This window comes from Prionailurus bengalensis, chromosome B1 (assembly GCF_016509475.1).
Source record: "Prionailurus bengalensis isolate Pbe53 chromosome B1, Fcat_Pben_1.1_paternal_pri, whole genome shotgun sequence".
NCBI classification, from domain to species: domain Eukaryota; kingdom Metazoa; phylum Chordata; class Mammalia; order Carnivora; family Felidae; genus Prionailurus; species Prionailurus bengalensis.
Genome location: NC_057344.1, coordinates 206,505,093 through 206,532,659, shown reverse-complemented (window position 1 = coordinate 206,532,659; position 27,567 = coordinate 206,505,093). Strand labels below are relative to the sequence as shown.

General features: G+C 50.9%; 1 protein-coding gene across 8 annotated transcripts in view; it reads left to right on the top strand.

Moving 5' to 3' along the window:
* Window positions 1-26,465, top strand: part of PIGG (phosphatidylinositol glycan anchor biosynthesis class G) — a 44,288-nt gene extending 17,823 nt beyond the window's left edge. For 3 of the 8 annotated variants that reach the window (XM_043573246.1, XM_043573248.1, XM_043573250.1), the window contains 8 exons: window positions 4,698-4,910; window positions 8,346-8,563; window positions 8,910-9,191; window positions 10,546-11,003; window positions 13,253-13,444; window positions 16,415-16,724; window positions 20,542-20,705; window positions 25,274-25,742. In XM_043573246.1, the coding sequence (XP_043429181.1) occupies window positions 4,698-4,910; window positions 8,346-8,563; window positions 8,910-9,191; window positions 10,546-11,003; window positions 13,253-13,444; window positions 16,415-16,724; window positions 20,542-20,705; window positions 25,274-25,487 (2,051 nt within the window). In that variant the 3' untranslated portion in view covers window positions 25,488-25,742. Of the gene's footprint in view, window positions 1-4,697; window positions 4,911-7,676; window positions 7,896-8,345; window positions 8,564-8,909; window positions 9,192-10,545; window positions 11,004-13,252; window positions 13,445-16,414; window positions 16,725-20,541; window positions 22,836-25,273 lie in introns of those variants that run through there. The other 5 variants (XM_043573247.1, XM_043573253.1, XM_043573249.1 and 2 more) reach the window with 5 other exon arrangements.
* Window positions 26,466-27,567: the final 1,102 nt, after the last annotated feature.

Here is a 27,567-nt window from a genome sequence, read left to right as displayed (position 1 = left end):
TTTCAGCGGTTTGTGAGAAATGTGCTTCACAATCTGATCTCCCATTTGAGCCCCTTTGAAGGGTTGTTTCTGAGGCCGTTCTCTGAGGCGGTTCTGAGCCTTCTTCTGAGCCTGTCTTCTCCCCAGGCCCTCCTCTCTCTGAGCACTCAGCTGGCCTGTGGCTGTCACGAAGCTACCAGTCTCCTCTCAGCTGCCCACCTCCAAAGTCTCCATTGTTTTAAAGAGCATTCCTAGGTGTGAATTCACCACCTTCTGTTCCAAACAAAGTCAGTTCTTTTGTGGGGAGTTTTGCTCAGTTTTGTGGCCTGCCCTGGGCAGTTTCTCTGAGCCACGGTTGCTAGTTACGGGTGGTAACAACAGTCCCCTTCTCTTGGGGGCTCTGTGTAGTAACCTCTGGTCTTTCTGCTAGCCTCTTCTGGGGGCAGCCTCCACCCGGCAAGACTGGTGTAAGGGTGAGTGGGCCCCAGTACTGTTGGCCTTTTATGTCTTGCATAGAAATTCTGGGTGAGGCTGGGCAGGAAAGGTAGCTCCCAGCCGCTCAACTGCTGTTGAGGGTGTGCACTACACGGCTGAGGAGGATGAGCAATGCCGGCAGCCTGTTCCTCGCAGGGAGAGCACAGAGCGCTCCACAGGGTCCCGGGGGGAGAGGGAGCCCTGTGTTCTTCAGTGCACCCTCTCAGAGTAGTCTGTGTCCCACGGAGCTGCAGATGGCGGGGGGAGAGAGTGGGTCATGGTTCCTCAAGGGCCTCACACTCTCCCGTTCTTACCAAGCTTTAGATTTTCTTGAACAAAGGTTTCTGTATTTGCCGTATGCCCCCAGATGGTTTCCGGAGGCTATAAGTCATTGTGCTGCTGGTGGTTTTTATGCTCTTTACCAGTTATGCTTGTTCTCCTGGCAAGCGGACCCACAGAACTCCCCATGCCACCATTCCTAATAGGTCTTTGCAGGCTTATTTTTAGCCTACAAATTCATGTACATTTTTGTTGCTTGTTTTAATAATAAAAAAAAAAAATCTTTCTCATGGTTCGGGAGTTCGAGCCCCGCGTCAGGCTCTGTGCTGACAGCTCGGAGCCTGGAGCCTGCTTCGGATTCTGTCACTCCCTCTTTCTCTGCCCCTCCCCTGCTCACACTGTCTCTCTCTGTCTCTTAAAAATAAATAAACATTAAAAAAAAGTAAAAAAAAAAAAATCTTAAGGCGTTTATTGATCTGAAAGATAAGCACTTTGGGATTGTGTGCCATGTGATTTCATACACCCCCAGCCTGCTACTGTCTACCCCCAGAGTTCCAACCTCCCAATAAAGAGAAGCACAGATCTGGGTCCATCCAAGGTCAGGGGGTCCCAGAAGGAGATCATGCTTGTGCTTTACTTCCACATAGGGCAGAGCAGGTATATTTTGTCTCCCTCCTGCTACCAGGATGTAAACTCCATGAAGAGAGGGAGGGACTTTGCCTGTTCTTTCATATTCTGTCCCTCCAGCCTGGAATACTGGCACATCGTGGCTGTCAGTATTTGCTGACTGAATGTGTGAAAGGTGGCTTAGCTGTACAGAGCATGTTGCTAGGGCCAGTGGACATGAGGCAGGCGGGAGAAGGCCTGGCTGCTGGAGGGGGAGAATGATTTTCTGAAATGTGTTTCCTTCTTCCATGAGATAAAACCCACTCTGTAATGTGATCTGCCTTGTATTAGTATTACAGAATTGCAGTTATCAAAATATTGCTGGCAAGAGCTAGTCACACTAATCAATGGAGCAAAATCAAGAGGTGAAAAGTAGACCCCAGTAGCATTGCATTCGGTGACAAAAGGTGGCATTTCACAGCAGTGGAGAAAAGACAAGGCATTCCAGAAGTGATGTCATGACCTTCTAGAAAAAAAAAAATTATGCTAGGAATCTACCTCATTCTTTAAACCTGTGTAAATCCCAGATCAAAACATTTCAATCCTTTTTTGAAACACTCTTTATTATGTGAGTTTTCAGACTTGCAAAAGTAGGCAAAGCCCGCCACCCAGTTTCAGTGTTACAGCCAATCTTACATCTTCCGTCCTTCTCGCTCACTTTCCTCTCCTTTCTTGCTTGGAAGTAGATCTCTAGAAGATGTGTGCTCTTACTTTCTTAATGTAGCACGTTTAAAATGTAGCATTAAGTCCTTAATTCATCAAATGGTCAGTGTTCGAATCTCCAACGTCGGTCTCCCTCTTTGGTTGTTGAGCTGAGATACCAGTAAGATCCACGCACTGAGATTGGTTGATGTAACCCTTTACACTCTCTTCCGTCTATAGGTCCCCGCTCCATCCTCTTTTATTTTCCCACAGTTTATTTGTTGAAGAAGTGTGGCTGTTCGTCCTGGGAAGTCTCTCTCTACGCTGTCTGCTAGCATGTCCTCTGTGAACCCTGTCTGACCAGGAGGCAGCTTCAGATCCCGTTGGCTGGTTTTCATAAGGCTGTTTCCAGCAGGAAGCACACAGTGTCTGACTGTTGGCTGTACTGTGAAGCCAGTAGCCACTGATGACCAACTAGGGCCAGTAATTCACTGGAGGTGGCAAACAGTGATACCTCAATTGTAGAATTCTTCATTAACGAGCCCGAATCATTCTGTAAGGAGAATCTTCCCCAATCTATTTTTGCTTACCTACCGGTACCATTTATATAACAGAGATAGGGTTAATGATGAGTTATTCTTCTCACTTATTTACCAGTTTCAGACCAACAATTTAGTTCACTGTGATTCACTAGCACACTTCATCTGTGACCAGTTAGGGTTTTGTGTTGTTGTTGTTGTTGTTTAGTAGCACTGTGAACCCATGGATCTAAGCATATTTTGTTTCAATTCCCTATAAGTAATATTCTTTTTAATACTCAAATTGTGCCATCTTTGGCCAGTAGGAGCCTCTGATTCAGATTAGCTCCTGAGTCCTTCCAGCCTTGAGGTCTCAAACACCTTAGTCTCTCTGAGAGTTCTGTTGCTCTCCAGTCTGAAAAGGGTTCCAGCCTCCCATTGCACAGTTCCTTCCCTGGACCTGGAATCGGCCGCTTTTCCAGGATTCCCTAGTTCTGTTCAGTGGACAGGGATCTTTGAGGACCACTGTCTGGATACTGGCTTATTTGTCATTTCTGGACAAAGCAAGGAAATCTTTTTAAGATAAAAATGATCTTGAGTTTGTATTGATACTTGCAATTCACATTCATTACCCTAAAATGAAAGTATTAGACCCTACGTCTTTTCTGTCTTCCTCCTAAGCTTAGAATCCTGGTTGTCAACGACCCCTGGAGATGAGTATCACATAATGACCCAGAGTAATCTCAGAATAGCACTGGCACCACCACCAATATCAGCACCAAAATCAATTTAAGGTGGGATTTTTCTTTTGGGTTTTGTTTTGCTTCAGATCAAAGCACTTAATATAAGAAAATACTAGAAGAAAAACAAATGAAAAAATTGGCGTCGTTAGTTCTTTCTAAGTATAACCCAGAAGCCATCAGTGGAGGGTTGGTCAAGAAAAGATTAATATATTTGACCAAATCAAAAAGAAAAATTCTATACAACCAAAAGTACCACAATGAGAGTAAAACCTCTGCAAACCCACACTACAGTGTCTGAGGTACTCCCACCAAGCACCACCTACCTCTCCTGGGTGGACTTCCCTGGTCGCCCCCTCGGTCCGCCTCAGACCTTCACTGTGGTTTCTGGGGGGTGGGGGCTGGGTATTCTCTTTACAGATGAGAACAGTCTGACTGTGTTGACTTCTCACCCAAGGCGTTGGCTGGATAGTGGCAAAGCAGGAGCCTGAGCCCAGTGTCCCGATGTCACACCCATTTCCTCTGCAAAGTTAGTAGCAAAGCGGGCTGTTACCGGGGCTTGAGGCTCTTCAATTGCTCAGGCCACCAGTAGGCAGACGTCTTGCTTGTTGGAGCTGGTTAGAGAACTAGGCCTAGCTCAGTCCACCCTCGCTCCGCGCTCCCCAGCACGGGTGCCTTCTACTGCTCAGGAGCTGCTGAAAAGTCTGTCCATATCTCAGTGCTGTGTGGGCCTCTCTGAATCCACAGGGTAGGGCTGCCATACATCCTGCTGTCACCCTTGTTCAGGAGGTTGACTGTTGACCTCACCAAAGTGACCGTCCCTCCGCATGTGCAGAGCTACCTGCTGTCTCCGTGCGTATCCTGGGCTCTAAAACTCAGGCGGTACTGTTTCTTGTGTTGGTATCCCTCCTACATATCATACGCTACTTTGGGGAAGGCACCATGCCCACACGGGATGAGTATTTAGTGATTTATTGACATAAGAACCAGGAAAGTGCTTTCTGTATGAATCTGCATAGAATGGCTCAAAGAGATGGATAAGCGGTTGTAGAAGGTCAAGGGAATGGGGGTGCCTGGGTGGCTCAGTCAGGTAAGTGTCCCAACTCTTGATTTCAGCTCAGGTCATGATCTCTCAGTTCTGAGATCGAGCCCCATGTCAGGCTCCGCACTGGGTGTGGAGCCTGCTTAAGATTCTCTCTCTCTCTCTCTCTCTCTCTGTCTCTCTCTGTCTCTCTCTGTCTCTCCCTCTCCCTCTCCCTCTGCCCCTCTCCGATGCACACAAGACTGCCTGTGCTCACTCTTAATAAAATAAATTAAAAAAAAAAAAAAAAGGTCTAGGGAATGACTACTATCTCACACATCTGAGAGCCCATCACTCAAACCGTTTTCTTTTCTCTAGGTGACATCAGACATCCAAAGCATGTTCAACAGACTGACTTGGCTGCAACCTTAGCAATAGGCCTTGGTCTGCCGATTCCAGAGAACAGCGTTGGTAGTCTCCTGTTCCCCTCCATAGAAGGGAGACCAGTGAGAGAACAGTTGAGGTTTTTACATTTAAATGCAGTGCAGCTCAGCAAATTGTTGCAAGAGAACGTGCCATCATACAAAAAAGGTAACTCAGTTAATAGACAATGTTTCCACTACACCTGGTGTTTCCTCCCTTGTGTGTAGGTCATCAGTCTTTGTGCTTCTGTTTTCTTAGAACCCTGATGAACACCATTAGCAACACCCACAGATACAGTTATCTATATCAAGTTCTTGCATTCAACAAATAGGGAATTTTTTCACTAAGTTCCTGTTTGGCTGGGGACTATTACAAGCACTGGAGTCACAAGGGCTCTGCCCTCATGGAGCTTACCTTCCAGAGGAGAAGTGGCAGTAGGATGGTGAGGAGTGCCTTAGGAAAAGGCTGTGTGGGGGAAGGGATGGAGAATGCAGGGGGATGAGGGCTGTCGGGGCAGGCCTGGCCTTTGACACCGGGAGAGAACGTGTGGCAGATGCAGGGTTCTGCAGTGGGGACCTGCCTGCACCTTCAAGGGAGGACCAGGGGGACGGAGTGGCTGGAGCAGGGTGAACTGGGGCAAGGCAGAAGGAGATGAGGTCAGAGGGATAGGAAGGCCTTCTAGGCCCTGGAGAAGCTCTTGCTTTGGTCATGAGCTAGATGTGGAGCCCATGCAGCCGTTCGTGCAGAGTCTGAAATCTTCGAGCTGCATTTTCAAAGGCTCTCTCAGGTGCCCAGGCGGAAGGCTCTGCCTTGTGTGGTAGGAGAGTCCGAAGGCTGCTTCGGTGCCTCAGTGAGAGGTGGTGTGAGGGCCCAGGCAGTGGCAGTGCAATCCAGGACAAATGGCTGTATCCTGGATATATTTTGAAGGTAGGGCAAGCAGGATTTGGTGACGCGCTGGATATAAGGTGCAGATGAACCAGAGGCATAAGGAACAGCTTGGGGTTTTCATTGGAACAGTGGAAGAATGGAGTGACCGTTACTGAAACGGGGAAGGGTGCGGGAGGAGCAAGTTTGCGAAGCAGGGTGCTTGCCAGGTGAGGGGGTTGGTGTTGAGGAAGTCACGTAAATTAAGAAACTCAGGAAGGGAGGAGTGAGCAGCTATGTTGAGCGCTACTTAAGGCAAGCTAAAGTGAGGAACTGAGACTGGACCATTCATCTGGCAGGTGAGCTTGTCGGTGGCTTTGTCAGGAGCAGTGCGTATGGAGAACTGGGAGAAAACCAGGCTGGAGTGGGGACAGGGAAGGACCTGGGGCGTGGAAATGGCTGTTGTCTGAGGTGGGTGGCGGCCGACACAGGGTAGATTGTTTCTAGTTTTAAGCTGGGAAAAACTAAGGGGTATTGATACTCTGGTGGGAATGATCCAGATCACCCCACGACCATCTTTTCGTACGATTTATCTGACCATCAAGGCATATTAAGGACAGCGTGTTTGGTGCTGGGACTGGGGCTGGTTTGGGAACTTAGAGGAAGTCAACTCCTGGTTTGAGGTGACATTCAATGTGATGTTGGCAGCTCTTCCTACTTGAGATAGTGGAGTACTAGGAAGTGTGGTGATGCTGATGAGTTTGCGCTGAGACGTAGACTGGCCTTGAGCTGCTGGTGGACGACAAGCCCTGCAGGGACTAGTGGGGAGCCAGGTGTCCTGAATGGCTGGAGAGCCAGCCCCTGTCAGTGAAGAGGCCCCCAGTGACAACTGTGTGAAAATCTGGGTGAAAGTGAGGCCGGCTCTGGTGCACATTTCATTCCCGGCTAGAGACAGTGGTTACTTTGTTTTCAAAAACAACTTGTTTGGTAGCTTTTGCAAATTTGTGATTGATAATGTGTGTCCTTTTTCCTACACTAACAGCCAGCAAAGCCCCAAACAAAACCACAGCGCTGGCTGTTTGCTTATTTCAGGAGTAGCAAGTAGGGAGAATTAGGCACTGCAGTGGGCGTGGCGGGAAGCAGGCCCGTGAGATGGACTTAGGCCAGTCCCTGGAATGGGAGAGCATTCTTGGGGCCTTACGCCCCTGGGATGCCCTTTGTCTACGTCAGCAGTGTTTCCTGAGACAAAACTGGGTATGTGTCTGACGCCAGAACTGATTTCAAGGCCTCCCCTAACATCCAGCCCGATCTGATACAGCTTGCCCGGCGCCCCCCTTTCACTCCAGCGGGCCGGGCTTTTCTCGTCTCAAGAGCTGTGCATGTGCTACTCTCATAGAGTGGATGCTTTTCCCCACTGATCACCTGGTGGATTCCCGGGCCACCTTCCACTTCAGCTTCAATATCAGGCCTTACTGTTCCCCACCCTCAACCCCAGACTTCATTCAGTTTCCTCAGTGTTACCAAAAGTCTCCCGTGTTCCCCCGCTTTCCTCCGTAGCATTTTTCACAATGTGCACTTCCAAGCACGTGTGAGAACCCAGCTGGGTCATAGCCCCAGGCAGGCATAGCCCCATGCCCCATGCCTCTGTGATTCTGGGTATAGACACCGGTGCCCCCACATCTCTGTGACTTCAGGGTGCGGGGGAGGGGGGGTATAACAATTAAGGTTTCCATCCTGGACCCAGACTAATCGAGTTTAGATCCCAGCCGTCACACCTGCCAGCCTGTGGGCTGGTGTCCGAGTGCCTCCCCTCCGCAGTGGGCATGGCAGTCATCCCTATCTGAGGGTTAGGGTCATGCCTGCCATCAGCACTTGGTCACCTGGTGCCTGCAGCAGCGGCGGGGCTGTGCTCAGGGTCATATAGCAGCAGCCTTAACCCTAATCCTGAAAGGCATGGTTTAGACCACCTTAGAATGGCTCTGCTGGAAGTCGGAGGAGCACATTAAATACCACGGAGTCTCACAAAGGAAGTTCTTGCTTTTGCAGATGAGTTGAGTCACCGGTAGGTCTGGTCCAACTCCAGAAGGGAGCAAGGCAACTTCCTGACGCTGAGCTGCCTGCTGCTGCCATCCCAGAGGGGGAGCCAGCAGCAGTGGGGGCTGGGCTTCACCCAGCAGCTGTTCTGCCGGCCTAGCTTGGCGTTGGGGAGGATCATCTAGCCCGGCATCGTGGCAGGAGGGGTCAGGACTGCTGTCCCTTTCCAGAGAGGACTTGCAAAGAGGGAAACAGGTCAGAGATGGGTCGTCACAGTGTGTGAGCACTGGAAAGATTTTTAACACCGAGGACCTAATAACGTAACGCATTTCTGGGTTGTTTTTATATTGCACATTAAAGAAGAAGAAAAGCGTGGAGAGAGATCGGGAGAGAAGGGGGAGGAAGAGGAGGAGGCAAAACCAGGTGTAAAAGGTAGAGACGGGGGGCACATGCTTCTGTCCCTGTTGGGTGCTGCTTTGTGCCTAGGGCTGTGGCGGGCTGGCAGGGTGTCAGAGGATTCGTGAGCATCATCAGCTGTTAGTTTTACTGAAGGCGTTGCTGGCCACCCCCAAGGAACAATTCACCTCCGGTAGGTCTCAGAATTTGTGCTCGCGCTACATGCGTGTGAATAATGGAATACTTTGAAATGACACATGCATCCTCTTGTCTGTGATTTGTAATGTAACCTTGTCCTCTTCTTGGTAGAGCCTGGGTTTGAGCAGTTTAAAATGGCAGAGAGGTTGCATGGGAACTGGATCAGACTGTACTTGGAGGAAAATACCTCGGAAGTCCTGTTCAACCTGGGAACCAAGGTTCGCAGGCAGTACTTGGATGCCCTGAGGACTCTGAGCCTATCCCTGAGCAGACAGGTGGCTCAGTACGACATCTACTCGATGCTGGTGGGGACCGTCATGGTTCTGGAGGTACGGCCGCTTGTGTGGAGTCACGGCTCGGCTGTTAAACTGATTTGATAACTCAGCCAGAATTTTGTAGTTTCAAGTGCATAAGACACTTTTTTTCCTAAATGTGGAAAAATACCAGTTTCTTTCCTCGTTGAACTCCCTCGTGGTGTGCCCTCGTGCCCAGAGTACTGCCAGGCGTCGAGTATGCGTGCGTTCTTGGCAGCTCTTTACAAACCGTGCTTATTGGGCTTCCTTCTTCTGTGTCCAACGTTTGAGCAGCTGGCACAAGGTCGGGAGGCAGGCTTTTTCTGAGCGGTTCTCTCCCAGCCCATCAGTCATGGACACTGCTGCTGTTTTTCTCTGCCAGGTTCTAACCCTGCTTCTGCTCAGCATCCCGCAAGCACTGAGCAGCAAGGCTGAATTGGAAGTTCCTCTGTGGTCGCCTGTGTTTTCTCTGCTGTTTTATTTGATGTTTCTGGTTCTTTCTGCTCTTCACGTCATTGTGTGCACCTCAGCCGAGAGTTCCTGCTATTTCTGTGGCCTCTCATGGCTGATGGCAGGTGGAGTGATGGTGTTGATCTCCGCACTGCTCTGTGCGGTTGTGTCTGCTCTTGCCAAGATGTTTGCCAGCGGAAAGCTCCTGAGCAAGGTAAGGCTGGCTCCCGCGCATGGGACGCTGTCTTCCTGGATCGGCCTTTTTCTCTTATCTCAGCTGATCTTTCATTCATCAGACACTGGTTAAACCCCTCGGTGTGTAACCAGGCAGAGTTGAGGAGCCCACACTTCAGGAGGGCCAACGTCTGAGCATCCTGACTTCAGACCCTCAGACCTGTGTTGCCAGGTCACAGGCCTCATTTCTTCGTTGTAAACACAGGGTTCCTGTGACTCTAAACATGGGCTGCTGGCCACAGACAAATGGGCAGTTGACTGGTGGTGCAGTGTGAATCAGACATCTCTCAGAAAGTGTTTGAGCTCAGCCAAGGGAAGAACATTTCAGAGAGGAAGGAGTCAGCTCATTAGACCTTCCAGAAAGGTCAGCAGGAGGCTGGGACCCTGTCCTCACCCTGCCCTCCTCAGGAGTCCATCCTGCCTCGTAAAGTGCAGTTTTCTTTTCAAGACTGATGTTTTCCTGTAGATTTCTTAGGGTCTTTGGCCTCTGACACCTGTATTCGTGATCACAGTAGCAGTGTGGTGAAGCAGAGGTGGGCAGCCACGGTTGGTCCATGGTGCCCGGAGCCTAAGGGGCCCAGGGAAGTCGCTCCAGGCCCCCAGAGCAATCAGAGGCCCTTCCCCGTGTGCCTGTGTCTGAGGAGCTGACGTGTTGCCGTTCGCAGCACGCTTCTGTTCCCCCATTGGAACGTAGCGTCCCCTCAAGCCGTTTCGTTCGTTCTCTAGGCCCGAACTTAGGGTTCGTGGTATCTCTCTTTCTGTCTTATACAAGCTGTGCACGACCAATAGAGGAAACATTAAGAAGTTGTCAAGTGACAGTCACGGAGTCCCGATCTTTAATCTTCAACGCGTTCGGCATACGGAAGGGTTGGTGCCGGGACGCCAACTTTGTTGTTTCGAGGGAATTGACCGTTTTAATGAAAGCTTTATGGATTTCTGGAAAATTCATGGAGAAATTAAATGTCTGGTTTGGTTGCATATATCCTGGGGGTTCTTTGGTTTCAAGCAGCAGGAACTGCCTGTGACCCCTGGAGGCCTAGGCCCTGAGGGAAAGGAAGGCTGGGTGCAGGAGCCAGTAGGGGAGCTCTCGGAGCTGCAGCACTGCCCAGACGGTGTGCGGCCAAGTATCTTTGTTCTCTTTGTCACTCAGCTTAGGACTCGCAGTCCAGGGTGACAGTCCCTCCAGAGCAGAGCAGGGGGTGGGTGGGGGCGTGAGGAGCCGCAAGTGCCTGTCACAGCAGGTTATGCTCTGGGAGCAAGAACTTTAAGTGCCTGGGGTGGGACTTGTGTAATTTTCGTGTGTTTCCCTCACGGAATGCGTTTTCCTTTTACAGAATCCAGCCCATCCAAACTCACGATGGTCAGAGTTGGATGTTGTTATCTTGTTGGGGACCATGGGCCACGTGCTGAGTCTGGGCGCAAGCAGCTTCATCGAGGAAGAGCACCAGACCTGGTACTTCCTCGTTAACACCCTGTGTCTGGCTCTGTGTCACGAAATCTACAGAAACTGCTTTCTGGGCGACGACTGTGAGCCCCGGCGATGCTCGCACGGGGAGCGGGGGTTTGTCAACACTGCACCAGCGTTACAGGACGGGAGCATCGGCCGTGACGAGCTAGAGCCCCACAGAGCGTCTAAGAGCCCCACTTCCCTTAACACGCTCAGAGGCTGGGAGAAGTGGATGGCGATGGCAAGCCCCTGGGTGATACTTACCTGCTGCCGGCTGCTGCGGTCACTAAACCAGACGGGTGTGCAGTGGGCCCACCGACCTGACCTGGGGCACTGGCTCACCAGGTGAGAGAGAGTCTGAGCTGTAGCCTTAGGCCGGACCTTGCACGGCTGACTGGCCACAGAGTGTTCTTTTTCCAAATTCAGGCCTGTTTTTTATACTCAGGACGGAAGTGGTATTTGAGAACTGAAGAAATGGAAAAATAGACTGTAAGCCAGGAATTAATATTGAAAGATGGATTTATTTGAGGCTACCCTAACATGTTTGGGGTTTTTTTTATTGCTGAGTCACCATAACTTTATATTTGAAAACCTTTGAGTTTTAAAATGACAACTGCAGCGAGGATATAGTTTTCTTACTTGCTGCCTCCTCGCCGACAAGGCAGGTCTGGGACAGGGCCATGCTCCCTCCGTCCTTCCTCCCCTCTCTCCCCACCCTGAGGCTGATGGCTGGACAACCTAGTCGAAAGTGTAGTGGATGGGGAGGATCACAGGAGAGAGAGGAAACTGGGACAGAAAATACTGGCTGTATTATATATTCTAATTGTCTGTCAGTGAAGAGTTAGAAAACTAAAGGAGAAGGAAGAGAACAGAATAAAAATTTATTTCCTGTCACTGTGAAGGACTTGTATGAAAGTCGCCAGCAGGAAGGGGGCTCAGGACAGTGACAGACACATTCCTAAAGGAGGGAATGCCAACAGAAAGACGAGGGACATGCCCACCGTCCTAGTGATCAGGGAGCGTAGGGTCAAACAACGAGGTGTGATTTTACTCACAGCAGACACGCAAAAGGAAGTGATAGAACGCAGTCCCGGCGAGCAGCAGAGGACCCCTGACCGCACACTGCCGTGGCTCCAAGATACCTGGAAAGATCCATCACAGGCTATAAAAGTCATCCCTCTGGTCAAATAATTCTTGTGGGAAATTTCTCCCAAGTGCTAACTCTGTTGGCAAACCTCTGGCAACCACAGGAACCACAGGCAGCTTCTTCCGGGTCCTGCCACGTGCCTGCTCGTTTCGTTTTTGTAGCAGGCCTGGAGAGAGATCGCTGGCCTGTCCCACCTCAGGTGAGGAAGCAGAAGCAACTCGAGACCTCTGCCTGAGCATGTGAGGTTGGGGCAGCTCTGGGACAGCCCAGGAGCCTCACTTACCTTTCTGGAGAGTTGAGGCACTGCAGGAGAATGTGCTGATCCCACCCCTGATGCCCCGCCCCCCTCTCCAGGGGCCACTGTGCCCACTCCTCAGTCTGGACCCTCCTCCGGCACATCAGGCCCGACCTCTTCCCCTCAGAGGGTGCCCCTTCCTGCATCACAGCTTTCCCCGTGCTGCTGAATTAGTCCTGTCAGCTCGTGAAGAAGCTGCAACGTGGCCCCATTTCTCCTTCAGAGGAGGGCTTCTTGAGAGGCATCTGAACTCACCTTCTTTATTGCTATTTTTCAGTTGTTACAATGAATAATCCAGGAGAGTGCATAAAACATCTAGTTGAAAGAGCGACAGCGAATGGACACCCAGGTGACCACCTCCCAGACCAAGCACCAGGGCAGGGCCAGGCCCCAGCACGACACCCATCACCTCCCGCCATCCCTGGGCCCATGTCCTGACGCTGGCCATATCTTTCCTCTGAGTCTTTTCCGAGTAGTTTTTCCACTGCTGTGTGTTTACCTTGGCAGGGTTAGTCACTCATCCACTTAACAGCTATTGAGTGTCTGGCCTTCGTGAGTGTATGCTGTGATGAATGAAACAAAAGAGTCCTGCCTTCCAGCGCAGCACTCACTGGGGTGGCAGGATGGTGGGCGGGGGCCGGACGGAGACAGGGGCGCGGCTTTGCCATGACGGCTTTGTGCCCCGAGCCTGACTGCAAAGTCTCCTCGCCTGGGAACGAGCAGACACTCTCAAGTGAGTCAATCTGTGTTAATGAGGGAATGAGAGAGGATTGCGCCAGGACGTGCTGGTCTCCCGTGAGCAGGACGTATGCTGGCAAGTACACAGTTTGCCCAGAATCTCTTCACCGGTGGTTGGGGGAACATGGAGTTGCCAGGGGAGCCAGTGGAGAGCGTTCTATACAGGTCACTGTGCTGGCCAGTGCAGACCTGGTGGCAGGGACCATTTGTGAATGAGAAATGAGAGCTCAGGTTAACTCATTTGTCGCATTTTAAGAACCTTTGAATTTAAAGCACCAACGATTTTCTTTTCTTTTTTACTTTTCAGAAAAACTAGCTATTTTTAATACAGTTCCTAGAAAGCCACTCGGTGTAGATCCGTAACATCGATCGCTATACTTACTAGCGATTTGGGGATTTTCCGTTTCATTTCAGTTCTGATCATAAAGCTGAGCTCTCCGTTCTGGCCGCCCTCTCACTCATCATGATTTTTGCGCTGGTGCAGAGGAGGTGCTCCCTGACGTCAAAAGTAGCCATGGCACTTGGACTCCTGGGCGTCTACTGCTACCGGGCAGCCATTGGAAATGTCCTGTTCCCATGGCAACGAGACAGCAAAGACATTTCCAAGTAAGCGTACTGGCAAATCTATTTAATGTTTTATACACTGAAACGTGCCACGCGGTCTTTAGAACTTTGGAATCGGTTTCTGTGAGTCGTGATCTCAGCAGTTACTAGAGCCTGGACAAGGAATGCCTCAATAAACTGATTCTTTTAGTCTCTTTCCTTTGACAGGAGAAAGACAGATAACGGAGTAAGGTCACTGAGGTTTACTTTTTACAGTAAAGGGTTCTCTAAAAATAAGAAACGGAAAGGATTCGGTTTTCTCGGTCAAGAAGTAGTAACAGGAATCACAAAGAGGGGTCGCTTCCTATCAGTTGGGAAACAAAGCACACCAGAAAAGTCAACTTTCCCGTAATTTGACGGTGAATTCCTGGGGTGGGGAGGGCCCCCCCCCGCCCCGTGCTGACTGAGGCATAAATGCCACATTTTATGTGTCAAAAACTGGCAGCTTTTTTTTTTTTAAAGGCAATGTGGGGTGGGGTGAGCAGAGGCTGTTCTGGAGGCTGTAAAACATGGCAAGAACTTTGAGTGTATCCAACCCTGTGACCTGGGCACCCTCTTATGAAATTTAGCTCAAGAACAGAACCAGAGATGAGGCCTGGAACCAGGACACAGGCACGCTCTCTGAAAAATTATTTACAGGTACACAGAGTACAAATCAAGATAATTGGCCGACAGTAGTGGGATGAACCTCTGAGTGATGTTAAAGCTCTGTGCTGGGTATTGTGTTTTCATAGACGATGAGAAGATGTGGACCAGGAGGCTATAAAACTATCATATGACCCCAGTTTATGAAGTAGATGCGTATTTTTTCATGTTGGTATGAAAGACTCAAATATGTAATTGGTTGTGATTAGATTTAGGACACAGACTCACAGGTGGCTCGTGATCTTCCTTGCCATGCATTTTCATTTTTTTATTCCTTTTCTAATCAGAGAAAGGAAAGCAAATGTTATCTTCTCAGAAAAGGTCAGGGTGTAAGCTGAGGGCTGTGGCCAGGCTGTGTGAGTGGCCAGGAGGCATGAGGCCCACCTGAAAATAGGACCTGCCAACAGTACGGGCAGTTGAAGTGATACCCAGAGCCTGGCTGAGGTGACGGCAGGGTGGTAGGCCTTCACCCGAAGCAGGGAGGTCAGGTAGGGGGAGGATGGTGTAGAGACATCTCAAAGGCTGCTCACTTTGGAGTCTGAGACTCTGGGCAGATGTCAAGGCTAGATGTCACACTTGAGGATGTCCACAGGGCTGTCTAAATCTCAGAGCGTGATACGTGAATACATTCCTCGCTTCCTCTCTGATCGGTGCACCTAATTTCCTCCTCACTCATCTCAAGACTTGGATCACTTACCTTTCATGGACACTACAGCATGTACCTTCTTGGTGTTCAAAGCATAGTTCAATGCACCCTTTCGCTAACCTTCACTGCCTGGTGTTCTGCCTGTAAAATGCTTCCATTCCCCACCCCCATCTATCCTGGCTCTAGATCCCTCTCACTAAGAGATCTACTCCAGGTCTTGAGCCATGCAGGTTCTAGATTTCCCTAACAGCTGCTTCTCTCCATTCAGTCTGCTGCTGTCCATAGATATTCTAAGATACTCCGTTACATTTAGCTCCTGCCTCTTCTCCACTGTGATGCCCAGGCTTGCTGGAGTGGAAGGTCAGGTGGACATTGCCCTAGATAGCGTTGAATGGTTTGGGGCAAGGAGGTGAACCCCTTGAAGGCACCCACTGGTGTTCTCTTTCGTATTCACCACCCAGAATGCATTCTACCCCCTCTGATGACTCGGACCTTGGCTGATTTCTCCTTCTTTAACCCTACTGGGTCTGTCATCAGCTCTCTGCTTAGCACACCTTGGCCAGGGGGTTGCACCTAACCCTCGCTCTTTGGCTGCCGCATGGCCCTGTGGCTGGTGTCTACACACTAGAGGCACACAGCAGACAGTGCTCGGACTGTTCAAATTAAACTAACTGTGGTTTTAAAAAGGAATTTTTTTTAGGTGCACAAACCTTCCGAGGAAAATCTGAGATAGGAACATTCAGTTTTTCAAAACACATAACGTTATTATGATAATGATTTCGCTTAAAATTTTGTTTATTTAGCATTACTTTAAGTGATCAGCTTTTCTAGTATTTATAAAATACTCGATGTATAGAATTTATTTAAAATATGTTTTAGGGATATATGTGTTTCATTAGATGAAATTTTTTGGTATGGTGTCATAAATCATATCCTTTACAAATAATTGTAAGTGAAGTGCTAAAATAATTCTTAATAATCCTTAACATTTATTACGTGCCAAACACTTTACCTCTGTTCTTTGGTTAACTCCCAGGAGAGCTTGTGAGGTGTAGGTACTGTTTCTCTTCATTTTAGGGATAATGAAGTGAGCGTCAGAAGCCTTAAGTAACTTCCCCCAGCAACAGAGCTAGTAAGTGGCAGAGCCCAGATGAACCTGCCCTTCTGCAGGCCCCACAGTGTTCTCTGCACCATTGTGTACGTGTGCATGCGTGTACATCCGCAAGTACTTATGGTTGTGAGCACGTCCAGTTGTATCTTAGCATTATGAACTTAACGGAAGTTTCTGCTAGAGCTTGACCTTATCCCGTTGCAGGGGTCTTTCAAATTAACCGTGTGAAGCAGGTGGGCAGTTTTTCTGGCACCCTACAAGTGATGGCTCTGGCCTTGTGCCAGGCCATCCTTGGGCCAGATGAACAGGACTCCCCAGAATTCCCATGAGTCAGTTCCATCAGAGATGTGCACAGAGAGAGGACAGGCCTGCCAGCCTCTGAGCAAGGGGAGTCCTGCAGGCTGAGATGCAGAAGCAGACACCCCCACTTCCATGGTGTCACCCAAGTGGACGGGCACTATGGCTTCTTTAGTCAGCTAAGTGGACTCTTGGTTTTCATGGAAAAATATGTTTTGAGTCTTTCGAGCTGGTGCTAATGAATCAAACTCTTTTGCTCTTTTTTTTTTTTTAGGGGTCTTATTGAAGCTCGTTTTGTTCATGTCTTTGTCCTGGGCATTCTGTTCACGGGCACCAAAGACTTGCTTAAATCTCAAGTCATTGCTGCAGACTTCACAATCAAGACTGTGGGTTTATGGGAGATATATAGTGGATTAGTTCTTCTGGCTGCTTTGCTTTTTAGACCACATAATCTTCCAGTTTTAGTATTTAGCCTCTTGATTCAGACTATAATGACTAAATTCATCTGGAAGCCCCTGAGGCATGATGCAGCCGAGATCGCTGTAATGCATTATTGGTTTGGTCAAGCATTCTTCTATTTCCAGGTAGGTTTTCATTGCTATTGTGAATAGAAGCCTATTAACTTTTTATGTCATTTCTCTTTTAGTTTTTCTCTGAGAAAGGTTACCGTAAGTTGGGAAGTTAAAAAGGCTGTTCAGTGAAGGGACTTTCAGTACGGTGTGGGGGAATGATGCTTAAATTTCATGTGTATTTGATAGGATAAAATTCAGTGACTTACTTAAGACCGACCCCCTCAGTGTGGATCCGTGAGTGCTTAAGACAGTGTGTGGTTGTGCACTAGGTCTATTTACCGTGACTGGTTAGGGAGGCACTTCACTGTTCCATTGCTTTATCTGATGAAGTGATAACTGAAGTTTCTATTCCCTTTCCCCTGGCCATGCTGTTGGGTGTCTTCACGTGGTTATGAATCCCCCGGGGCCCCGTGGTCGTCACGTCTTCTCTCCAGTGTTAAAGGGCCCATCAGAAGCAAGTCCAAGCTGCCTCCAGGATGGACCTCAGTATCTGCCTGTGTGCTTGGAGCGGCGCCTGGGCAGGTGGACAGAGGGCCCAGCTCCTGGCCATAAAGGGACTTAGTTCCATCCCAGCCTTCCCACATCTCTCTGCCCAGTTCGAAGGGCCCCACCCTCAACCTAGTTGCTGCCTCTAGGACCCTGGAGGGTGGGCACAGCTCCCCAGCCTCCCCTGTCGGCCCTGTGCCCTCTGGTGGAAGAACTCTGCGCAAATCCCTGAGTGTCTCAGCTGTGTTTTCCCGTCTTTACAGTGAGGATCCGTACTTCCTCTGTGAGCACCAGCTCCTCCCTCCTCTTCCAGACCCTGGGGACTTGTGTGGTCTGTGTGTTCCGATAGGTGGGCCTGGGCTTCTTCCCTGACCTTGCTATTTCTCTCCTGGTTTCCTGGTGCTCATGGCATCCCCCAAAGAGCAGCCCCCCATCATGGCTTTCCATCTGTTCCCTGAAGGCCAGAAGGGGGTGGGAGAAGTTCTAGAAATCCTTAAGTCCTAGAGGATGTGACCTGACCCTCAGAACCACCCCCCCCCCTTGCCATCCGTCTCCCCTGGGGGACTCCATGCTTCTGTCTCCAGTCCTGCCCTTGGGTGGCTTCCAGAGTGGCTGTCCCCAGCAGAAATGTGGGTAGCTGCAGCCCTGACACTGGCGTCCAGTACTTTTAAGCCACTTGGCGTCTGGCAGGCACCTGCTGTGCCCTGGTCTCATCTGTAAAATGGAGTAACTAACACCTCATCTCATCCTTGGCTGCTGCAAGGGTTAAAGTAGTGAAGAACGGGAGGCACCCCATATAGTAGCTCTCACTGCTACTATATACTACTCCAGGACCCACAGAGAAGGCCCGATTGGAGTCCGTAGGACCTGGAGAGTGACCGCACTTCCCCGGAGTCGCTGCCCATCCCACGAGGTGCTGGTGGCTGAGGTCCACGCTGCCCGTCAGTCAGCTCCACCCCTCACAGGCTGGGCCTCCCGGTCTTTCCGTCGTGTGTGTGTCTCCGTGGTGTCAAGCAGCCACATTTCAAAGACCACAGCCTTTCTTAGCTACCGGTAGAAATGTAGAAACAGCCCTGTGGAAGTGAGGGAATACAGTTAGCCCAGGAATTCCAGAACACCAGCCGGAAAGGGGGAAAGGACGAAGCAAGCAGCTGAGGCACCATGAGCCGCAGAAGAGAGAGGCGCGGGTCGGCGTCGGCCTCTGGATGGCACTTACTCTGCTTTGTTGGCAGCGACACGCCTGTGTTAGGGCTCTTTCACTCTTGGCCATTCAGTGTGACTGCTGTGTTGCTGTAGAAGGACTTTACATTTTTCTGGGCATTCCAGAAATGTCTAGGTGGCCCATCAGTCTCATGGTCCTCTCTCTGTCTGAAAGCCATGCACAGGCCTGTTCCTGGTGGTGACCTCCGTCCGGGAGTTCCACTGTTGACAGTCTCCGCGTCTCTGACCGCGAGTGCCCTGGTGGGGAATGGGAATACCATCGCCATGGAAAATCGCCCGCCCCTCTCCCTTCTCCAGGCTCCCGGGTGCCATGCTACACAGCGAGCGTGTCTGATGGGCACCAGACGCTCCTACCCCAGGGGCACGTGGACCGCCAGGAGTCCACACGGGAGCGATTTCGGCATATCCACAGATACGTCATGGTGCTCGTGAACTAGCCACACGGTAGACACTGCCGGCACGGGTGGGGAGACTCACTCGGGCTCCCTCTGAGCCGAGATGGAGAAAGTGGCTGCTGGCTTGGCACAGTGTCCTGCACTGAGGCCTCGGTGTCAGGAAGACTGAGGAGCCACGGTCACGCCCCGAGCAAGGAGACGGCCTCGCGTTCAGTGTGCTCCTCCGTGGCATGCGGCCACTTTCCCCGGGTGGTGAGGAAGGAGCCCTGGTGATCGCACGTGGTACTGGTTCTCGTCCGGTGCTGCCTTGGGCAGTGGAACCCGCAGCAGACTGTGGTGTGTGCCGGGGGGCCTGTCCACATGCAAACTCAGCACAGACCCTGTGCAGCAAGTCCTGCGGCACGTCGGATCCTGAGCAGCGGCAGTGTGGGTCTCCCTCGCCTCTCCCCTGCCCACAGCCCTTCCCTCATAGTCAGCTTTCCCGGGACAAGACCTACAGGCTTGCTGCCCCTCCTTCTTGCCCTCAGCTCCGTGATTCCTGGTACCCAGCTGGCCTCCTGGGTTCCCACCTGTTCCCTGAGGGTCACAATGGCACCACATCAGGACTGTTGAGGACTGAATGAGTCGATGGAAGTAAAGCCCCAGAGCAGGCCGTCTGTGCCTTGGCTGCGATAACAGTATTGCAGTCAACCCTCTCTGGATACGAGTGAGCCGGCCTCGGTGGGATCTCCGGCCGCTTCCCAGCGTCAGATCCACTTGTCCTTCATCGTGCCTCCCTTGCCACAGCACTTGGGACTCTTCCTCCCTCTGCTCAGCAGCTCCAGGGTCTCCCCGGTCTGTCGCAAGGGGCTTCTGAATGGGAATTACGTAATCGCAAAGGCTCAGGCGGCCACTGGCAAAGTGGGCAGAGGGGAAGCTGCACAGGAGAGGTTGCTGTCCGGGGAGGGGCCCGCTGTAAGAGGGTGTCTCTGAGGTATCTGGGAGGTCTGCCAACATGACCCGGTGACCATCTGGAATGACGCAGCAAAGGAGGAGGCACTGGGGTTCCACTGGCAAGTCTGTGAAGCCATGAACACCTGGCTGGAGTTGTGTCCTCAGCCATCGATAAGTGGTTCCAGGAGGGATCTTTGCTGGGCTGGGACAGACGTTTGTGCGATCAAACTTATAAATGTCCTGAGTAGCTAAGGAAAAGGTCACCAGCAGTGATGAAGACTACCAGTAGAGAGAGGGACTGAATCTTAGGAGACCCTTCCCTTGGATGTAGACCCTACCCTTTTGTGCAAGATGAGCCATGCATTCGTTACCCACCAGGGTCTCGGATCCGACACGTAAGCTGGAGGCCAAGCCCCCCCCCCCCCCCCCCAGTGGCCAGCGTGCCCTCTTCTTCCTAGCAGCAGCATTCACCCATTGAAAGAGCCATGTGGCAACACCACCTTCAGCCTCTCCTTGGCCACCTTGCCTCCCAAGACCAGGTGCAGCCCTCAGACAGGGTCTCTGTTGTAGGGAGGTCGGCGTGTCTGTCTTAAGTAGATAGATCTGAGGAAGGTTTGGAATTTTCCGTAGTTCATCGGCAGACGTATATTTGTTCCTCCCTCCCCACCTGGCGGCGAGGTGGGAAAGGAGTGGGCGGGCATCTGGGGCTCCTGGGTGTCCGTGTCACTGTGACCACATGCAGCTTTCTTCGGTTGCTGGTGGCTGTGTCAGTGCTGCTTCTACCTGTGTTCCAGGGAAACTCCAACAACATAGCCACGGTGGACATCTCAGCGGGCTTCGTGGGCCTGGACACCTACGTGGAGGTCCCAGCTGTGTTCCTGACCGCATTTGCAACGTTCGCAGGACCCGTGCTGTGGGCCAGCCACTTAGTGAGCTTCCTGAGCTCAGAAACCAGCAGGTGAAGCTGTTCTTTGTCTCTTAGCACAAACTCTGATGGCAGGTCGGCCGTTTAAAGAGAGTACCTTATTCCAGATACAGGGTTCCAGACCCCAAGGGGCTAAAAGTCTTCATGCATTCTCCTTTCCGCAAATAAGAATGAACAGTCCACAGCGTGTGAGCCAGAGGCGGGTGCAGGTCAGGTCTGTGGCCACCCGGGCCCTGTGTCGGGATGATGGGGAGGCCACAGGGGCAGCCAGCTTCTGCTGCTCTCTTCCAGCCTATACCAGGGTATGGTTTCCAGGGACCCTTCTCGGTTTCTTTGCTTGCTGGTGGCCTTATTGGCCACCCTTCGGGCACAAAGACAGGACATGCTGGCTCTCACCTCCAGGACCCCTGCTACAGAGGAGCCTGCACAGGCCTGAGGGGATGCCGTCAGTGGGTGCATACTCTGGGGCCGTGCCCTGCCCTGCCACCGAGAGGCCCCATCGGGCTCCACCCGGTGGCCCGCCCCTCTGGCCAGCCCATGGGGCAGCCTACCCCATCCTCCTCCCCACCATGCTCCTCCCTGCTTCCTCATGTGTTTATGCATTGGCCCTCCCAGAAAGAAGGCTTCATAAGGCAGGGGCTTCCCAGTGTGTGTACCACGGTAACAGCGCCTGGGTCCGGCCTGGCAGAGTGCAGCCTGAGGGGCATGTGGCCTGCCTGATTCCGCACTTTCCAAATAGGCCCAGACTCTCCCTTCTGTAAAACGGTGTGATGGTATCACCTCCTGGGGGGTGGGGCCTATGTGAGGAGTCCCACGGGTGCTGGAGGTGGTGTGAGCAGCCGTGCAACGTGTGTCGGGGCTCTCTCAGTGCCCCAGTCCCAAAAGCACCGTTGCCTTTCTTAAGCTACTCAGTAACACCCCACAGGCGTGGTCTCCCCTCTGAAAGCCAACGTCTGGCTGAGGTGCTAGACCAGCCCCCACATGCTGAGTGGGCTGTGGAACATGCGGGGCAGGCCCCAGAAGGACAATATTCCTGCCAAATGTCCCGCTGTGTCCCCAGTCCTACAGGGGGATGTCGCTTGGGGGAGGTTGAGGCCTCCTGTCCCTGTTACCCCTCTAGACCCCCACTCCTCTGCCCCCCCATTAGAGTGCAGCCCCTGCTATGGTGACTGCTGACCCATGTCTGAACTTCCCGGGACATGCTCAGGTCCCACCTCTCAGGACAGCACATACTTCATGGGAAGCCTCTCGTCCTCACCCCAGACCAGCTCCTGAGACTCAGGCCTCAGGGACCCTCGACTTCTGCCCCCAAGTTCATGTCCACGGGCCACCATCTTCTCCCATTCCACAGTCACGTAAGGGGTGGAAGGGAGTGTAGGAGTGAGTGAGGTGATACCCTCTAGTCAAAGTTTAGAGCAAGAAAGCAAGTAAAGGCTTCACCTGTGGAGAGCAGGCTTCCTACTCCGGGGACCTTCTGGCCGCCCCTCTGAATTGCCACGGTTGATGTTTGGCTTCCCAAATGTGGGAGTCTCATTTCTCCAGCTCGCTCTAGGTTTCCTGAGGAGAGATGCCTACAAGTCAGTGTGTTTTCCTCGGATGCACACTTGGGGACCGTCTGTGGATAGTCACTGCTCGTCTGATGGTCAGCGCCTCCAAGCCAAGGCACTGCTGGCTGGAGCAGAGGCATGTGGGGGCCGCTGCACTGCCCGCGATAACCTTCAGGCTCTCGTGCTGCCTGTGAACCTACGTGGGCCACGAGACCACTACTGACCTGTTGGTTCTCTCCCTAGCGGGCTCCTAGATGTCTCTGTGACCAGGGTTAGGTTGGGTTGGGAGGCCTCGGTCCTCGTCAGTGCCGTCATGTGTTGGGGACCCAGGGGGCCTTGAGTTGGCAAGGCGTGCTCGCCTCTGCCTTGGAGAGCTTGACTGCCTTAGTGCACATGGCTCTGCTAAGCACACCGTGTCTGGTCTGCAGACCAGCTGAACAGGTGGGCCAGGGAGGATGAGGGCCAGACAGTGAGAGCCTAGGCTTCTGTGAAGGGCAGCTTCTCTGGTGCTGGGATCGCAGTTTGATTTTCCTGACACTTTTCATCTATCTGTATTGGGGAGAAAAAAAAAACAAAGCATTTTTTTTAAGTAAGCTGAAAGCATTTTAATCAACTGGAGAGTATTACATGACGTTTTCCCTAATTAAGAAATGTTTCTCTTTTATTTTAGAAAAGGTTTTGCTTTTTCTTTTTTAAAAAAATTTTTTTTTCAACGTTTATTTATTTATTTTTGGGACAGAGAGAGACAGAGCATGAACGGGGGAGGGGCAGAGAGAGAGGGAGACACAGAATCGGAAACAGGCTCCAGGCTCCGAGCCATCAGCCCAGAGCCTGACGCGGGGCTCGAACTCACGGACCGCGAGATCGTGACCTGGCTGAAGTCGGACGCTTAACCGACTGCGCCACCCAGGCGCCCTGCTTTTTCTTTTTTAAAAGCTTTTACTTTTACCTCAAGTTCTACTCATTGGTTTTTGGAGTTGTTTTGTTTCAGTCAAGTAAGAAAACTAGAGCTATATTAAAATAGTAGAAAAAGAAAATATTGCTAGTGGCTCAGAAACTGGGCCCTGGGTGTTCATGACCCTTGGCTACAGGGGCTGGCTTCAGGTCTAGAGCCTGGTGGCACGGGCAGCCATGCTGAGCTAGGCTGTGAGGCCTTCATTCACTCCCTACAGTGCAGGTCATCTTAGCTGAGGTTGTGGGAATGGTGACCCCCTGGATGTTGCTATGGAAGGAAGAAGCCAGAGTTTTCTAACTAGGTCATGTTTACTATGTGTGAAATTGTGGCAAGCTCCAGCTTCCGTGCTGTCTGCTCAAGAAGGGAGCAAGGTCCGCAGGCTCTTAGCTAAGCACGGACTCCATGGCACTCCCCAGGAGAGGGGTAGCAGAGCCATGGGCCACAAGTATTCACCCAGGAAGCTGTTCCCAAGAGTTTCACCGGTATTGGTGCAGTGGCCCTTGAGGGACGTAATGAGATAATGCCTCAGGGCCCAGCTCCCTGGAGGTCCTCGGCCTAATGGACTGGATCTTCAGTGGGACCCGAGGTGCAGGAGCTCATGGGCTGGTGACAGTAGCAGAGAGACGGGTCCGTTACTTGCTGAGCACATCACAGAGATGAGCCCAGAGTGGCTGAGCCCCTGAGTCTGCTGGTGTTGGTCAGGACAGCTGCCCAGAGAAGGGCACGTGGGTGGAAGTGCTCACGATCAGTCACGGGAGCTGGAGAGGAGCACGCGCAAAGGGACGAGGCCACAGGATGGCGTGCAAGTAGAAGCAGAGAGAGTATGTTGCCTGCCGGGGATGATGGGGCAGCTGGAGAATGCGGCAGGAAGGAAGGATGGGCACCAAGGCCCAAGACGGAGAACCAGTTAGGGCAAGGTGAGGGCACAGAAGGGGACAAGAACTGCGAGCATGAGGGGCCAGGCATCCTGTGGCCCTTGGGTGACTGTTTGGCTCCTCTCACTGGACAGTGAGCACACCGGGGGGAGTCTTAGATGGCACCAGAGTGTTGTGCCTGGTCGACAGGCCCAGGGAGCCCCTTTGTGGAGCACGCATGTGCACACACTCACTCCTCTGCCTCCCAGCCTTTGCTCTACACAGAACTCATTGCTCACCTTTCATGTCCAGACCCTTCCCAGTATGAGCATGGCACCCCAAGACTCCCCTAAGCACACAGAGCATCTACTCTGGTGGGTGTGCTCGCTCCCCACCTGGAAGTCCAGTGATCCCAGGCCCGTGTCCATATCCCCATACGAAGCACTGCTGATGTGAGTCCCGCCCAGTGAAGATAGCTGTGTGTGTGATGAAGGCCACACTTCAGGAAGAGTGGGCAGCGGTGATGTGTGGCATAGACTGACCACAGACGCTCATTGCGGTGTTTGAGGGGAGGCGTCAGAACTAAGACTTGTCTTCTTTTTTTTAATGTTTGCTTATTTATTTTTAAGACAGTGGGGGAGGGGGAGAGAGAGGGAGAGACAGAGAATCCCAAGGAAGGCTCCATGCTGTCAGCGCAGAGCCCATCGTGGGGCTCGAGCTCACAGACCGTGAGATCACGACCTGAGCATGTGCTTTGAGGGCTGTTTCATGTTTGGGCATGTTCTTCGCGGTTCATTTGCTTAGCAAACACTCGCAGGCCGGTGTCCCCAGACCACACCAACCAGATGCTTCACTGGGCAGCACAAAGCAGAGCTCAAAACTTGTATCTCATCCAGTGGGATTTTCTTTTCATTGTGTTTCATAATATTTGTGCTGTATAGTAGTACATGCACATAATTTTTAAACATAACTGCAAAAGCTGGAGGGCACTTTTCAAAACTATTCTTGCAGATTGTGACACTGGAGAGGGACAGGTTAGCCACCTGCAGCTGATGTCCCCTCAGGCAAGCTCCTACCCATCAGACTGACCAGATCCAGACTGGGAGGCCGGGGTGGGGGTGGAGGGCCAGGAACAAGAATTACCACGGTCATTTTCAAAGTAAAAATACTGTTTGCTTTTATGTTCATGCCTTATATGAGGCAGAAGTGGCAGGTACTAATCCATATTTCCCTTTTTATTAACAGTGGTTCCGCACTGAGTCATGCTTGCTTCTGCTACGCACTGATCTGTTCTTTTCCAGTTTCTGCGTATATCATTTTGGTGACATCCCTGCGTTACCATTTATTTATATGGAGCGTGTTTTCTCCAAAACTTCTTTATGAGGGAATGCACATCCTCATCACAGCTGCCATCTGTGTGTTCTTCACAGCCATGGATCAAACCAACACAAAGTCATAGGCACTGGGAGAACAATATATTTTTAAAGTCCATTCACTTCATGCATTTGAGTAGTGAAAAAAATCTGTTTAAATGCGAGAACATTCTTAAAAATATTGTGAATTCTACAGAGTTGATGAATAGCTTCAGTTTCTTTCACTGCTATACTTGAATTTAGATCAAATAGTAAGTGATTTGAAAGGTCACTTTAAAATAGTTTGAATATGAATCATGTTCCCTTGTTGACAGTAACTCCATAAACTTCTGAACTTCTAATTTCCTCTGACTCAAATGTATGCGTTATTGCGGCGTCGTGTGGACTTAAGAGAGCCCGGGAAGTCTGTGGGAGGAGGCTTACCCACTGCCGGCATTTACCTCACAGAGCTCAGACCCTTCACTACCCTAGAAGACACTGGAGGTCTCGGGGAGCTTCGGTTATCATGGGTGGGTTTCATCTATCAACATGAAGACATTTCAAAACCTAGTCATTGAAAATAAAGATGTAAATTCAGTCCATGTTAACATAGCGTATTTTTAAGAAAAGTGACTATTTTTTTCCAAAAGAAAAATACGTACTGAGGAGAGTGGCATTGTTTCACGTTTTTGCAAATCTCTGTAGCGTCTGGTGGCTAGATTCTGCAATCATTCTGTTGTGACGTGTGTTTGGTTGAAGTAGTCACACAAATACACGGTTGGGAAAGGGGGGAGGAGTGTTCTTTTTCTAATCTTTGTGGATGTTCTTTTTCAGACTCCATTAAAACTCGACAAACAATGGTTTCTTAAAGGTTAACTGGAGAAAAAGCAAGTGCATGTAAAGCAGGTGAAGCCCTATTAAGGTCTGCACCTGAGTTAGCAGTTACCTGGTTGAGAAGTTCTGGGTCTGTGTACGAGATAGTTGGGGGAGCTGGGTGAACTGTATGCGGAGCTTTCTGTACTATTTTTGCAACTTCTTGTGAGATTTAGACTATTTTAAAATAAAAGTTATTTTATAAAAGAAAAGATTGCAGTGCCTGGGTGGCTCAGTCAGTTAAGCGTCCAATTCTCAGTTTCGGCTCAGGTCATTCGTGATCTCATGGTTTTGTGAATTCAAGCCCCGCATCAGGCTCCATGCTTACAGTGCAGAACCCGCTTGGGACTCTTTGTCTCCCTCTCTCTCCGCCCCTCCCCCACTTGCACTGTCTCTGTCTCTCAAAATAAATAAACTTACAAAAATTAAAGATTAGTTGCAATGTGGAATCTGAAACTGTGTCAGTGAAATTCTCTGCTCCAGTTTATTAAAATTCACTGATCAGGGGCACCTGGGTGGCTCAGTTGTTTAAGCATCTGACTTTGGCTCAGGTCATGATCTCATGGTTTGTGAGTTTGAGTCCCCCCACGTTGGGCTCTGTGCTGACAGCTCAGAGCCCGGAACCTGCTTCAGATTCTGTGTCTCCCTTTCTCTCTCTGCCCTCCCCCACTCATGCTCTGTCTCTGTCTCTCTCACACGCTCTCAAAAATAAGTGAACATTAAAGAAAAAATGTTTTTAAAGAAACATCTTGGGGCACCTGGGTGGCTCAGTCGGTTGAGCGACCGACTTTGGCTCAGGTCATGATCTCACTGTTTGTGGGTTCGAGCCCCGCATCGGGCTCTGTGCTGACAGCTCGGAGCCTGGAACCTGCTTCAGATTCTGTCTCCCTCTTTCTGTGCCCCTCCCCCACTCACACTCTGTCTCTCTCTCTCTCTAATATAAATAAATGTTAAAAAAAAAAGAGAGAGACCTCTTTACACAGTGAAAGCTCACAATGGCAGATACAAGTTTTCCAACTCATGCATTTTAACTTACATAATGATTTGATATTTGTATATATTCCAAAATGGTCAACTCAATCAATCTAGTTAACATCTATCACCACACAGAGTTACGAGTTTTTTTCTTGTGATAAGAGCTCTTAAGATCTACTCTCATAGCAACTTTAAAATATATAATATCTAGGGGCGCCTGGGTGGCTCAGTCAAGTGTCCGACTTCAGCTCAGGTCACAATCTCGCAGTTCGTGGGTTCGAGCCCCACATCAGGCTCTGTGCTGACAGCTCAGAACCCGGAGCCTGCTTTGGATTCTGT